The sequence below is a fragment of the Humulus lupulus genome, chromosome 1, assembly GCF_963169125.1.
Source record: "Humulus lupulus chromosome 1, drHumLupu1.1, whole genome shotgun sequence".
Lineage (NCBI taxonomy): Eukaryota > Viridiplantae > Streptophyta > Magnoliopsida > Rosales > Cannabaceae > Humulus > Humulus lupulus.
The window spans coordinates 159,275,762-159,291,765 of NC_084793.1; the positions used below are offsets into that span (position 1 = coordinate 159,275,762).

Sequence of the window (16,004 nt, forward strand, 5' to 3'; positions counted from 1 at the left end):
TTTTTAAAATAAATCAAATAAATAATTAAACTTCTATTATTAATATTTTTGTTTCTTTTCTTTGCAGGACCCATACATAATAGATCTTGAAGATTAGGGTAGAATATCAAAGTTTTATAATTGATTTAATGTAGTTAATGTACTTTATTATTAGTATGTGTTGGTGAATTCTTAATATAATTAATGATATAATGACTTTGTTTTTAATGATATAATATACTTTATTAAAACTTTGTTTTTTTTGAAAAACTTTCATTTATACTTTAGTATTTTTTTTTTAATAGTGCTATGGTGTGATTTATAAATAAAATAATAAAAAAAATTGTCGGATCGGGTCTGACCCGACCCAGATGGACCGGGTCGGATCCGATCCGCTCCAAAAGCCTATCGGATCGGGTCGGAAGTGTATTCGGATCGGGTCGGATCACTACCGGGGCGGATCAGATCCGCCCCATTTACATCCCTAGGACCAATGAGGCGATTGAGAAGATTAGAGCGCATATGCTCGCCTCCCAGAGTCGACAGAAAAGTTATTCAGACCTGAAACGCAGGGGTGTGGAATTTCAAGTTGGTGATCATGTGTTCCTTAGGGTTTCACCCATGAGGGGTGTGAAACGGTTTGGTGTTCGGGGCAAGTTGAGCCCTAGGTTTGTTGGCCCCTTCGAGATTCTGGAACGAGTTGGAGAGGTAGCTTACAGACTGGCGATGCCTCCAGCTTTATCGGGGTTTCATGATGTTTTCCATGTATCCATGCTCCGGAAGTATATGTCCGATTCGATGCATGTTCTAAGTTTTGAGAATCTGGAGCTTGATCAGGATTTGTCCTATGAGGAGAAGCCGGTTCAGGTTCTTGACCGAAAAGATAAAGTCTTGCGGAGCAAGACCATCGCCTTGGTGAAAGTGCTGTGGAGAAACAGCAAGGTTGAGGAGGCGACGTGGGAACTTGAATCGGAGATGAGGGAGCGGTATCCTGAGTTGTTCAGGTAATTTTGAGGACGAAATTTCTGTAAGGAGGGGATAGTTGTAACGACCCGAATTTGCTAATAGGGCTTAGGGCCTTGATTAGTGTGCCGGGAGGGCAATAAATGATTTAATATGTTAATATGTGGATTTATGTGAATATGTGATAATGATGCATGTTTAGTTGAGTTAAATGTGCATGTGGGCCCCGTTTGGATATTAGGGGTATAAATGTGATAAATGTTATATATATGTGATATGTCTGTGCAGCACGATCCGAGACAATCCTGGGGAGCGGTTAGCCAGAAAGTCACAACAGGGTTGAGAATCCGACTCGGGGCAAGTCGAGGGGTAACTTGGGCGTTAGTTATTATACGGGGTTAACGGGTTAAGGAAATAAATATTTGGAGATATATTTGAGGATAGAATGTCTAGGAGGGAACATTGGGGAAATTTACCATTTTGCCCTCAGGGACGTTTTGGTACCCCGAGCCTTGAGGTAACCACATAGATTAAGTTAGATAAAACAAAATAGAGGAATTGTTGGGAAACTTGGAGAAACCGACCTTAGACTCTACCATATTCTCTCTTTACTCTCCAAGCTGCACTAAGGGGAAAACTCTTGAGGAAAAGCCAGGGAAATTCAGAGTTACAAGCTGGGTAAAAATTGGAGAATTGTAGCTTGGAATCTAGGGGATTGGCTCAGAAGTATTATCCAGCAAAGGTAAGTTTTTATCATGTTGAATTGTATCAATTTATTAGCTGGTTTAAGGTTGAATATCTGAGTTTGCATGTTGGCTGAGGTTGTAGTTTTTTCTTGTTGGTTTGGCTGAATTTGGAGCTAGTCTCTATTGGGTTTTGAAGCTGATTTTGTGCTAGAGAGTTATTAGGGTGATAAGCTGGGATTGTTAGTTTGGTTTTGGGGAGGATTGGCTTGAAGAAAACACAGGAAAAAGGGTGAGAAATCTGGGTTTGGAGGTGAGGGCCGCGGCCCGTGTGCGCGCACAGCCATGGGAGGCCGAGAAGTTTCATGCGCACCGCGGCCCGTGTGGGTGTCAGTGTGGTGCTAGCCTCTGTTTCAAGGCTAGCCGTGGCACTTGTGGGTGGGGTCGTGGCTCTTAGTGCCAGCTTGTGTTTTTAAGGGTGTTTAGGCTTGGGAACTCAATGGTTAAGGCTCGGGATGGATTTTATCACCCGGATTGATAGAATTCAAGGTCCCAGAGGTTAGGGTTATGGCTCAAAGTTATTTGTTGGATTAGAACTTGATGGATGGATATTGTTAATGTGTTGTGACTAGGGTTTCGGCGAGGCTCAAATTAGAGGATTGTGCTCGAGACATCGGTGCTCGGAGAGCTCGGGACTCAGGTAAGAAAACCCTTGTTCCCATAGAGCTTGTATGCAGGGCTGAGCCCAATGTGTTTAAATTGCAGGGCGTAGCCCTTTGGTTGTATTTGCTAGTATTCTGTATTTGTTTAATATGCTATGAGTGCAATTATGTGAATGGTCGGCAAGAGCCAGGAACGGTGTAGGCCGAGGTCGGCAGGGGCCGGGAACGGCAAAGGGCCGGGAACGACGATAGGCACGTTGAGTGCAAGGCCGAGTACGGCAAGGAACCGGGAGCAGCGTTGAGCACGTGGAGTGCGAGTTGCCAGGGCGGGTCCCTAAAAGGATACCTGGGATATCCTCACGGTGTAGACCGCGAACCCAGGGCCTGGTAAAGCGCCTGGGACGGCTAGGTCGTAGATGTTTAGCCTATTGATGGCCAGTTTGTATACTTGGTGTATGTTTTGCATATGTTATCTGTTTGTGGGTTTTCTTGTTGGGCTTCGACTCACAGATGCTCTGTGGTGCAGGTAAGGGTAAGGAGAAAGCCAACCAACCATGAGTGTAGCAGGCGTGAAGCGGCGTGTACATGTTTGGCCAGCCTGGCTGCCACAACCAGTGGATTTTGGGAGATGTTTGTAAATAAACCTAGATTTTGTCATTTAGTCGACTTGGTTCACTTTATATGTTGTAAATGTTTCTAAACTGTATTTTGGGATCCCAGGTGTTAAACTTTTATGATTTTCAATGAATAGAATTGCTTCTAGAGTTTTCCCTCTGTTTACGGCTTAATTACACTATTTGACCTAAAACCTCGATTAGCGAGTTAAATGCACGTTTTAAAATCACTTAGTAACGGCTCTAAGGAAGTAGGGTGTTACAACGGGCGAGGAGTGGTACAGGACAGGAGAACCTTAAATATCTATTTTGCCCTTAGAGAGGCCAGTAGCTGTATATAACCTAGAATTTTTGTAAATTGTCTTTTAAACTCTATTTCTTTTGGGATCCCATGTACGAAATGTTCATTTAAATGAAATGTATCTTTTATGACCAATATCTTTTAACCCTAGTTCAATTATAGTTTCAATAACACGTTTCCAACTGAATGACTTGATTAGCAAGTCTTGCACATTTATAAACACATAGTGTAGCGTTACAGGTCTTATTTTGATTTTCGTATGGTTACCGTGTGAGGCTGAAGATGGTTTTCCTGGGATTTTATACCCAATAAAACTTATGTGGAAGCTACTTTCCCATGCCCATCGGATGGCTTGCCCTGGTGAGTTCATGAGGGTGATCCAACAGTCAGGGTTCAAAAGGCGCGGATCACAATCATTGTTCCTTTGGGAAAAGACGCCTCAGGTATAGAGTAGATGTTTGGGATCTCGGAGTTGACCCCTAATTAAATGCACGGACTGATGGGCCTAGCAATGGGGTGTTGACACGTGGATTTTCTTTTCAGAGTGATGTCAAAAGAAAGCTCAAACGTTTTTTTCCCTCCATTTTTTCAAATCACCTTTAAGTTAAGTCTCCATTGCCCGATGACAAGTAGAGACTTGGGGGGCAAATGTTGTCTGTATTTTCACCTACGACACGTGGCAACCCCCAGTGACTGGCTCGGACGTTCATAGGCATCATCGGGGCATGATACTACCCCAGGCCTCTAGTCGGAGCAAGGGTCCTCCTAGGTAGGACCTTGCCTTTGATAGTGGGTCGTGTGTGCCTTAGTAGATTACTCTCCGGGATTCGCCCTTGGAGCTGGAGGTTCTCCAGCTCGGGCAATTGAGGTGAGGGCTCTCGTCCCCCAGTCGTCTCCCAGGTCCGAGGATCTGGTTCTCATACCTAAGATAAGACGCAACGTGTCGGCAAATGCGGGTTTACAAAGCCATAGGATCGTTTGACGACCTTTATGGGCGATCCATCAATAGTGTTGTTGAGTGTACGACTCGACAATTCGCACTCCCACTACGCCTTTTGACATGAAGGTACTTACAGCGCGCCCTGACAGTACCTAAGGGGTATTCCCCATAAAGTAGGTGTTTTTCTGCAGTGGGCCCCACAAATCTCGTTTGGGCCGCGGTCTCTATTCAATGCAGCCCAAGGCATTGAATTGGTATTAATCCCCCAATAATGGGAAGAATGTGTATTAATTACTGATGATTAGTATTAATGACCCTAGTGATACGAACCACACCAACATTGTGATGAAACCCGACACCAAATATGGCACAGCCACCAAGAACACACGAAATTGGAATGGTAAACCGCGACCCTATGCTTAGCAAGGCACGAACCTTGGTATGAGGAAGACGCCACAAACGGGGATGGAATCCGTTTGATAAGTCAGGATGAACGCCACAAGGAACCCCTTGATAAGTTACAAAGTTTCTTCAAGAACTCAAGAAGAAATAAACTCACAATTTTTCATTCAAAGTAATCTGATTTTTCTAAATGTTTTCAAGGCCTTATATAGCCGAAGAATACATCAAGACAAGCCCCTTTGTCTTCCTAAAACCCGAAAAATAAAGACAACATTTTGTCTTCCTAATGAAAACCGACAAATAAAGACAACCCTTTGTCTTCCTAATGAAAGCTGAAATTTAAAGACAACCCTTTGTCTTCCTAATGAAAACCGAATATTAAGGACAAAAGGACTCTTGGACTCACACAAGTCAAGTGTTTGACTTTTCACAAAAATAAACAAAGACTAAATAAAAAATACAAGATGACAAAATACAATAAGACTCATCAAGCTCCTAAACTGAGTCTTTTGGCTCGCGCCCTCGTCACCAGACCAACTGGAACTAGACTTGGATCTTTAGTCTTGGTGTCCTCATCATTCCCCCCCTCTTGAGAAGGATTTGTCCTCAAATCTTCACCTGCATCAAAAGGACTCAAATCAGAAACATTAAAAGTAGCACTATCAGTATACTCACCTGGTAAATCGAGTCTGTAGGCATTGTCATTGATCCTTTCTAGCACTTGAAACAGACCATCTCCTCGAGGTAGCAATTTGGAACGTCTTTGTGCTGGGAATCGCTCTTTCCTCATGTGTACACATACCCAATCACCGGGGTCAAAAACCTGCTTGTGACGACCCTTGTTAGCATCAAGTTGGTTAGTGTTTAAAAGAGCCTCCTTAACCTCACTTTTTTTTGCATAAAAATTATTTTGTTTTCTCTATAATTTTCCCTCATTGATCGAACTCTTCTCTTTCTTTTCTCTCTCACTTGATTCGACCCTTTTCTCTCTTTGTCTCTCTTTTTTCTCACTCTCATTCATCTTTTCACTCTCATTCTTTTGCTCACTCAATTTTTTTTTATCACTCAATTTTTGCAACCTCACTTGGTCTTCATATACTTGCTTTGGCGTCAATGGAGCTAGAGTGATTGTCCGTTGACGGAACGTGAATGAGTACTTGTTGGTGAAGCCATCCTGCTGGACTCGGCAATCAAATAGCCAAGGCCTTCCTAGAAGGAGGTGTCCAACTTGCATTGGAACCACATCGCACAATACCTCATCCTCATATTTTCCAATTCGAAATGATACCAGAACTTGTTTTGTAACCCTCACTTCACCACTATTATTCAACCACTGCAACTTGTATGGACGAGGATGTTTAAGCGTTGGGAGCCCCAGCTTTTCAACCATGGAAGAACTAGCAACGTTAGTGCAACTACCACCATCAATAATAACACTGCATACCTTGTCTTTCACATGACAACGAGTGTGAAAGATGTTCTCTCGCTGCACCTCTTCTTCCTCTTCTTTTGCTTGCAAGTTTAAGGCTCGTCTTGTGACTAGTGCAAGCATTTCACCAGATTATGGCCCATACTCTTCATCATCGATAGAAGCATCTTCCAATGGTGGCATGTTAGCAAGATCATCTTCATCTTCAGAATCGAGCTCGCCACTTTCTCGAATCACCATAACTCTCTTGTTTGGACATTGGCTAGCTATGTGTCCTCGTCCCTGACATTTGAAACACTTTATCTCACTAGAATGGGACGAAGTAGGGGTTGTTTTACCTTGAGGTGGTGTGGCCGTGGTGGCTGGTTTTGGTGTAGATGATGAAGTGGGTTGGTCTTCTTTCTTTGGATAGTTCGACCTCCAAGGTGTTGTACTTGGATTGTGTGGGCTCGGTCTTGGCCTCGAACTTGAACTACCCTTCTTGAGCTGCCTCTCAACTTTGATTGCCATATGAACCAAATCCTCCAATTCCACATAATGGTGTAGTTCGATTGGGTCAGCAATCTCTCGGTTCAACCCATTCAAAAACCTTGCCATGGTTGCCTCCCAATCCTCTTCAACATTGGCTCTAATCATAGCCATCTCCATCTCCTTGTAATACTCATCAACACTTCTGTAGCCCTGACGAAGACCCTGCAACTTAAGGTAGAGATCTCGATAATAATGAGGTGGTACAAACCGTCGCCTCATCACCCTCTTCATGGCCTCCCATGTGTCAATAGGACGATCTCCACTCCGCCTCCTGTTGATGCACAACTGATCCCACCAAACAATAGCATAATCAGTAAACTCAATGGCAGCAAGTTTTACCTTCTTCATGTCAGAGTAGTTGTGACAATCGAAAACCAACTCCATCTTCTTTTCCCACTCAAGGTATGCCTCAGGATCACTCTTGCCTTGAAAGGCGGGGATTCTCATCTTGATATTTCCCAAATTATTGTCTACCCAGTTCCTAGCTTCCCTATCTCGGCCATACCTCCTATGGTTACCCTCTGACATCCTATCAAACTCTTCATCAGAAACTACCCCTTCCAAATCCCCTTCATTCTCATCCTCCCTTTGATACACCCTATTCCTCCGTGGCCTCCGTTGTGTTCCTTCTTCTACCCTATCCAACCTCTCATGTATTTGCTCACACTCCGCCCTCATCATCCTTCGCATCTCCCCAATTAGTGCTTGCATTTGTAGATTCGGAACTTCAAGTGGTGGAATATCATTGCTTGCATTTTTCTCTGGATTTTGTGCCATGATGGAAATCTGCAAAATAAGGTTAGAATAATATGTAGAAAAGACCTCACCACTCTCCCTCACGTGTTTCGCTCGAACAATATATTTCACTCAAATCCCCTCGTGTTTCACTCAATTTCAATGGCTTTTACCCTCAAATAGGCTCACACTGATGAGGACACCAAGACTAAAGATCCAAGTCTAGTTCCAGTTGTTCTGGTGACGAGGGCGCGAGCCAAAAGACTCAGTTTAGGAGCTTGATGAGTCTTATTGTATTTGGTCATCTTGTATTTTTTTATTTAGTCTTTGTTTATTTTGTGAAAAGTCAAACACTTGACTTGTGTGAGTCCAAGAGTCCTTTTGTCCTTAATATTCGGTTTTCATTAGGAAGACAAAGGGTTGTCTTTAAATTTCAGTTTTCATTAGGAAGACAAAGGGTTGTCTTTATTTGTCGGTTTTCATGAGGAAGACAAAAGGTTGTCTTTATTTTTTCAGTTTTTAGGAAGACAAAGGGGCTTGTCTTGATGTATTTTTCGGCTATATAAGGCCTTGAAAACATTTGGAAAAGATCAGATTATGTTGAATGAAATTGTGAGTTTATTTCTTCTTGAGTTCTTGAAGAAACTTTTGAACTTATCAAGGAGATTCCTTGTGGCGTTCATCCTGACTTATCAAACGGATTCCATCCCCGTTTGTGGCGTCTTCCTCATACCAAGGTTCGTGCTTGGCTAAGCATTGGGTCGCGGTTCCATTCCAATCTCGTGTGTTCTTGGTGGCTGTTCCATATTTGGTGTCGGGTTTCATCACAATGTTGGTGTGGTTCGTATCACACACCTCTGCCTTTTTTCCACTTGTATTCTTCTTTAAGTTCTTTCAAAACTAATCACACAATATCATGGAGGATTCAAGTAGCAAATCAAACCAGAACAAACCAAACGAACATAGAAAAACTGATGAAAAATGATGATTTTTGGATCACTTGTGTGGGGTTTTGGCAAAAAGGCCTCTAGACCATAAGGAACAAGATTAGAACAAAAAATTTTAAGAGAGGTTTCCAGACTCTTTTTTTTTTTTTTTTAGGTTCGAATCCCTTTGAATTTTTCTTCTTCTTTCTTTTCTGTTTTTTTTTTCCTCTTGGTCCTCAAACGTAGGTACAAGACACAAGAAAAAAAAATCAGACTTGGATTCGAAAACAAAACAACTCGGATTTCACAAAAGAGCAATAGATTCTCAATGCAAATTCGGATTTTCACAATGAAAAACTAGAGAAACTCACTGTCCATTCAGATTTCACAATAAAACAAGAGAAACTCGATGCCAAATCAGATTTCCCAATAAAACAAATTCGGATTGTACAATAAGAACAAGAGAAAAACTCAATGCCAATTCGGATTGCACAATAAGAACAAGAGAAACTCAACCCCAATTCAGATTTCACAATAAGAACAAGAGAAACCCAAGGTAAAATTCGGATTTCAAAAGCAAAGCAAGAGAAACTCAATGAAAATTCGGATTTCACAATAAGAACTAGAGAAAACCAATGCAAAGTCAGATTCCACAAGTAGAACAAGATAAAACTCAAAGCCCTAATTCACGTTAAGAACCCTAATTCATGATTTCAGAAATGAAAAGAAAACAAAATAGGGGATTACAAAGGAATTGAAACTTTGTGTAGACTAGTTTCGGATTTCAAAGGATTTCACAAAGAAATAATGGAAACTAGGAAATAAGAACACAATTTGAACAAAGAAACAATCTGGAATAAAGAGATTAACTATAATGGTTTCGGGTTTTTAGAAGGAAAACAAGAACAAAGACTAAGAAAATCAAGAACACGAATAGATAGATTTTTTTTTTTTTTTTTGATTTCAGAAACCCTAAAATTGAAATACGAATAGAATAGAAACACAAATGAAAGAATAAAAAAAAGGATAGGCCAAACCGAATGATCCTAAGCTCTGATACCAACTGATACGAACCACACCAACATTGTGATGAAACCCGACACCAAATATGGCACAGCCACCAAGAACACACGAAATTAGAATGGTAAACCGCGACCCTATGCTTAGCAAGGCACGAACCTTGGTATGAGGAAGACGTCACAAACGGGGATGGAATCCGTTTGATAAGTCAGGATGAACGCCACAAGGAACCCCTTGATAAGTTCAAAAGTTTCTTCAAGAACTCAAGAAGAAATAAACTCACAATTTTTCATTCAAAGTAATCTGATTTTTCCAAATGTTTTCAAGGCCTTATATAGCCGAAGAATACATCAAGACAAGCCCCTTTGTCTTCCTAAAAACCGAAAAATAAAGACAACCTTTTGTCTTCCTAATGAAAACCGACAAATAAAGACAACCCTTTGTCTTCCTAATGAAAACTGAAATTTAAAGACAACCCTTTGTCTTCCTAATGAAAACCGAATATTAAGGACAAAAGGACTCTTGGACTCACACAAGTCAAGTGTTTGACTTTTCACAAAAATAAACAAAGACTAAATAAAAAATACAAGATGACAAAATACAATAAGACTCATCAAGCTCCTAAACTGAGTATTTTGGCTCGCGCCCTCGTCACCAGACCAACTGGAACTAGACTTGGATCTTTAGTCTTGGTGTCCTCATCACCTAGCCTCTATAAATAGGGTTGGGAGTCTCATTGTAAGTGGTTTGGTGTTTTAGAGAGAAAACACCTTATACCTAGAGCAATCTAAACGCTGCCTGAGAATACACCATTGGAGCTTGCTTTAACAAGCTTCCAATCCTCTTAATACCAAAGACTCGTGGACTAGGGTTCTTTTATAACCTGAACCACGTAAAAATCCTTGTGTTCTCATTATTTATTTCTTTAATCTCTCTTCTTAAGGTTGATAGCGAAAAAGGCACTCAACAAGCCATAAATTCTCAGTAAACCTCAAATTTTTCCTAAAACTCCAAATTTAATCCGCTAATCCCCCAAGCACAAATATTTTCCCCCAAATATTTCATATTCCAATAATTCCCAAAATATGTGAAATTACCAAAATACTCCTTGGCTCACCCGTGCGAGTATTTATCCCCATTGTGACTTTTTTGCTAAATTGCTTGAGAGGACTCACTCATGTTGAATACCACGAATATCCACATAATAATGCAATTCCAAACACATAGCACATAAAAATTACGATTATACCCTCAATGGATCAAAGTTACGAAAATGCCAATTTTTAATAAAAGTGGGTCTTTAAACATATTTAATACACAAAATCATGCATACTCAATTATATAATCACAAAAATAACATAATTCACTTAATTAACACATAATTACCCCACGTGTCCTCCTGACACGCTATTCAAGGCACTTAATCTTATTAAAAGTTTCGAGATGCTACATTACGTATGCGCAAAACTTACAATTTTAAATATTTTTTTTCGATGTCAATCGCTCAACATTATATGGTTGAAATAAATATTCTGATCATAGTGTGTAAATTTTAGGTGTAAATTGAGTATACTAGCAGCATTACTCTAAATAGTATATATAACAATAACTAGGGTTGTTCATCTAAACTAATAAACCGCAGTGACCAACTGCACCACACCGTAAACCGTGGTGTCAAAAGTGAGTTGGTTGGATATAGTTTGCATTTTGAGGTAAATAGCATGGTGCAGTGCATGGTTTGGCGATGCAAAATTTTGGTTTGCACTGCATCGCACCACAAACTTAAAAATATGCCAATATATTTTTATAGGTTATCTAAGACTATCTCCAATGGAAGATGTAAATACTGTGCTATATTTGGCACACAAAAATAATATATGGTATACTTGGCACAATTTGTAGCACTATGCTCCATTGCACAATTGTAAAAGCTGATGTAAAGATCAATCTTTTCATTAATGTTTATTGATATTTATTGAAAATATATACAAAGTAATAATTTTTCTTTATATTTTATTGTTCATAGTTGGAGAAAATAATAAAATATAAGGTAAAATATCTAGCATTTAATGGTGATTATTAAAAATAATACTAAAATAATATAAAAGTAAATAAAAAAATGTAACATTTATGGTGATACAAAATATGCATCATGCTATATTGTGTGCCAAATTTGATAAAACTTTTAGCATGTGCCAAATTTGACACAACATCGAATTTTTTTTTGTAAGACCATCTTCAATGAGAGATGAAATATTGTGCTATATTTGGCACAAAAAACAATATGTATTATATTTGACACAATTTTTAACACTTTGCTCCAATACAAAATTGTAAAAGTTGATGCAAAAATCAATATTTTATTAATGTTCATTTAATATTTATTGAAAATATACAAAAAAATAATAATTTTCTTTTATATTTTAGTATTAATATTTAGAGATAATAATAAAATAATAAAGAAAAAAGTCAATTATTTAATGATTATTAAAAATAATACTAAAATAATAAAAATAACATAAAAATAAAATATATATATATCATTTATAGTAATGTTATGTGCCAACTTTGGCACAAATTTTAAAATATGTCAAATTTAGCATAACGAGCAATTTTTTTATAAAAGGAGCAATATTTTATAGTAATACGTTACCAATTTCACACTCCATGCATACATCACCAATTTGTCACTCATCGTACAAGTTCTAACTATCTAAATGCCATTGTTTAGTAGTCCAAACCTAAGCCCAATCCTAAGCCCACTAACTTAAACTAGGGCTTCACTTTCAGCTCATAGCCTCCTCCCACCTCCCTCTTCGGTCACCCTCCTCCCTCATTTACTCCCTCTCCCACAGATAGGTGTGTGTCCTCTCACTTCGCCGCCCACTCTCACAGTGTCCCTCTCTCTCGTGCCGTCTCCCTCACTCCGCCATCCTCTCTCTCGCGCAGTGCACGGTTTGGATTTGGTATGCTTGTTTTTAATTTTTTTCATTTCTTTCTTGTGTATTAATGCCATTTTTTATTAGGTTCCTGCTGTATTTGCTTATCCATGTTGATAGCTTTGAGTTTTTTTCTTTTCAGTTTATTTTCATTTTTAACTAAACTAATATATAATTTACTTTCTTTGCGGTATCGCTTTTTGCTAAGTCTCGACCCAAGGTTTCTTTTCACTCTGTTATTTTTCTCTACATATTTTCTGCCTGGCTTGATCCCTTGATATTGGTTCGTTATACATTGTGCATTCTTTGCACTGAAATAAAAGTGTAACAATATTATCATGATTTTACATAGGATCTTGATTAATTTGATGTGTTCTAATCAAAGCTTCCACGAAAAATACTTAGTTATTTTTTCCATTCTGGTAGTACAGCAACTTTATCATATATATTTATATTAGAAAAATATAATTAACCCTATGGCACATGCACTTGTTAGGTTACAGATAATTGATGCAATTGAGAATTACATTTAATAATAATGTAATGTATGTTATGCTATTTGCCTTAGCAATCCTCTATTATATATATATATATGTATATCGTGTCGAGATATGTATTCTTTTTGTATTATATATGTGTATTTTTGTTAGTTAATAATTATGTCTCATTTGTTTTCTCTTTTGATTTTGTAGATATTTTTTCATTGATGTCTGAAGTTGTATCCCTTGATTAAAGGTTTCCATGGTGGTGAAGTGAAGGGGATTGAAGTGACTTATTATCTTATTGAAAACTTGTTATTTGTGTTGTTAGGTGCTTATTTCAGACTTGTAATGTTGTTGTGTTGAATTTATTTAAGATTTAGTGCTGTTGTGTTGAACTTTAAATTGTTTTCAACTTTACCTAGAACTTGTGACCTTGTTTTGATATTTTGATTTTGAATATGTTATGTTGACTTTATATAGGTTTTGTATTAAACGTTGTTTGGATTGAGTTGTTATGTTGTTTAATGATATTTATTTCAGCAACTCTTTGTTTACTGTAGATTTTGTTAAGACAGATTTTTACACACAAACTGTGGAAAACCGGCCAAACCACACCGTGAACAGCCGTAACAGTAACTAACAACACCCACCCTGATTTTCTTCTTTTCCACTTATTTTCACTTCTAGTTCCAGCAATGTCTTGAAGTGTTCCTGATGAATCCTTTCACCACTGTGCCAGGCAATGTATATTCGCGTTAAGCGCAATAAAACAACTTACTTTATCCAATGCGAGCCGACTGAGACAGTTTTAGATATTAAGCAGAAATTACATGTTCTTATTGACCAACCAGTAAACGATCAGCGTTTGATCCTATTCAGTAGTGGACAAGTACTGGAGGATGTAAAGACATTGGCAGATCAGAAGGTACCTCAACTTTTATTTTTTTCTTGTTGATTAATTTTTGCGTCGTTTTTATATAGTTTAGTTATATAAAAAGGAGGCAAATTTTTTCTTATTGGTGTAGGAATAAGTTAATTTATCCTGTTAATGTGCTAATTATAATTTCTATGTTTTTATTATTCAGGTTGAAAATGATTCTGTCGTGGCACTTACTTTGAGGAAAGGTTGTGTTTCTTCTTCATCTTAGCGTTTTGCTACTTTGTTTGAATAGATGTAATCATGAATCATGTGAATGGCGTACATCTGAGTTTGGTGCAAATTTGATTGATTTTTTAGTAGTTTTCATTTTGGGATATTATAAGCTAGTCTATTGCTACCAAAGGGAATAGAAGGTTAGACTATCATATGAAATATAACTTTGTTTACCGTTAGGTTATGTTTAGGATTGGGTTGAATTTGGATAGGATTGAATAATTTTATCATGTGATTTATTTATAAAAGTAAGGAAGATATTGAAATAATTAATCCAACAACCTTATAATACCCCGAGCACTGATAACTTAATCCCATTAAAAAACTTGATATAATTTATCCTATCCAATCCTCCATTTTCATGTTTTTCATTTGTTAGAAAAAAAAGTTACAGCCTTGCATTCAACTTGTTTTCTTCTAATTTATTGTTAGCAAATGATCAATTCATCCATTTTTCTATGTTTTTTCTTTTATACTTTTTTAATCTAATACTATCCAATTCATTCCTACTCTGTAAACGTGACCTTTACTTTAGAAAATGTTGTGTAATTTAATATATCCTTATTCTCATTCTTAGTCTGTGAGTCTCATCTTTTTACTTGAAACGTAGATTAATACGCTGCTGCTTTTTTGTGGTATACAAATCCTATCATATCATTTATTGATTTTTAAAGAATTATTTTCCTCTTTTTGGCTAGTATTGCTGCGATGTCTAATTATGATGATTGATGATATCTAATTATGATCACATCAAGGGAGAGTTTGTCAATTAGAAGCAGCCGCTAGGTGACACGTGCAAAATAAAAACACAAAAGGTCACAAATTAGGATAAATTTAATATTCTGAGTACCCACTTTTGTCATTTCTTAAACAGCAGGTAAAAACTCTTTTAGCAAAACAGGAAAGAGCACGTAGGAATTTATTTTCTCATAGGAGTTTCCAGTTGATAGAAACTCATTGGGGAGCTTCTTTTTGTTGTAAGATTTTACATTATTGTGCCGCTTCACTAACAATTTAGCTTGTAGGCGATGATACTTGTCATATAATAATGCTCTTTCTGCTTTACCTGAACAAAATAATAGGAGAGACATTCATTTGAGGGTGCAATTTTAGATTAAGTTGAATACAAATGTCAGATTGTGCTATTCTTCACTGCCATTTGACAGAACTTTGATAGAAAATCCAAGATTGTATTTGAATAATTGGATAAACAACTAGAAGCTAAAAGCATTAAAAGACTGTTGATTCTGGTTTGGTACCAGATGAATGCTTTCTTGTAGGACAAGTATGCTTGGGAAGTGGGATTAAGTATTTGTAAACGCTTCCGGATTAGTTTAACTTTCAAACTCTTCATGACCATTATACTTGGGAACTTGGATCAATGTGTTTGTAATCTCTTCAGGACTAGCTAAAATTTCCAAATTCTATAGTATGTGGGATATGGCTCATGTTCAAGATTTCATTACTCAAAGTGCATTGCACTTTAGCTAGATTTCTATTGGTCCCTAATGGTTTGTTTATTTCAATTCAATTTCAATGAACTCTTTTCTTGTTTTTGCTTTGTAATGATACATTAGAAAACTTTTGTTTCTTTCAGATGATAATGAGTTTGAAGAGGTGAACATTGTACGCCCAACTGATTTCTACCAATCGCGTGATCCAGAGGGAGGCAATTGGTGAGGCCATTGCCTCATCTTGTAAAGCCAACCAGATGCTATCGACAGTGTTGATTAGTAGTCCACTCAAGAAGGCTATATATCTTCTAATACTTTGATATATAATTGTATAATATATATGATTAAATAATAGACCAATTATATGGAGGGTTTGTAGATGAACTATTCAACTTGGGTTTTCATTATTCTACTCAATTAGAGCAATAGTTGAGATATATTGATTTGAGCTACATTTGTGCTGAACATACTGGCATCCCTTCTATATATCCCTATTCTTACATTGAACCTTTCTTTTTTATTTTTCCTACGCACAAACTACCTCTGTTCGTCTATATTCACTATGGTTCGATTGTCTGTCTTGTTTTACAATATTTGTGGCACCACAAGACCAAGAAATTTTATTTAGAGTCCATAAATTACTAAATTAGGAAGATACATATCCTCTAATTAGAAATTGTAGCAAAATATAATTAAGAGGTTTTTTTTCATAAATACAATCTTTTTTTTGTTGTTCTTTTTACATTTTTATGGTCAAATACTACTGGAAGTTTTTTAAAGGATAAAATATT

The 16,004-nt window shown here is 37.5% G+C and overlaps 1 protein-coding gene across 9 annotated transcripts; it reads left to right on the forward strand.

Annotated features, from left to right (window-relative positions):
- Positions 1–11,948: 11,948 nt before the first annotated feature.
- LOC133799675 (uncharacterized) lies at positions 11,949–15,720 on the forward strand. Of its 9 annotated transcripts, none has more exons than XM_062237692.1 (6): positions 11,957–12,151; positions 12,817–12,934; positions 13,167–13,232; positions 13,346–13,531; positions 13,692–13,731; positions 15,357–15,720. In XM_062237692.1, the coding sequence occupies exons 4-6, from the start codon at positions 13,349–13,351 to the stop codon at positions 15,437–15,439; spliced, it is 306 nt and encodes a 101-aa protein (XP_062093676.1). In that variant the 5' UTR covers positions 11,957–12,151; positions 12,817–12,934; positions 13,167–13,232; positions 13,346–13,348; the 3' UTR covers positions 15,440–15,720. The 9 variants fall into 9 exon arrangements, with proteins under 9 accessions (XP_062093664.1, XP_062093699.1, XP_062093676.1 ...); XM_062237709.1 differs by having other exon boundaries at positions 13,182–13,232; XM_062237677.1 differs by having other exon boundaries at positions 11,961–12,151; positions 13,182–13,238.
- The last annotated feature ends 284 nt before the right edge of the window (positions 15,721–16,004 follow it).

Bases quoted from the DNA above. Each gene is read 5' to 3' on its own strand.
- LOC133799675 (XM_062237680.1), top strand. From the start codon at position 13,349: ATGTATATTCGCGTTAAGCGCAATAAAACAACTTACTTTATCCAATGC. The intron at 13,532-13,691 runs GTACCTCAACTT...TTTATTATTCAG, and splicing joins AGACATTGGCAGATCAGAAG to GTTGAAAATGATTCTGTCGT. The intron at 13,732-15,356 runs GTTGTGTTTCTT...TGTTTCTTTCAG, and splicing joins GGCACTTACTTTGAGGAAAG to ATGATAATGAGTTTGAAGAG.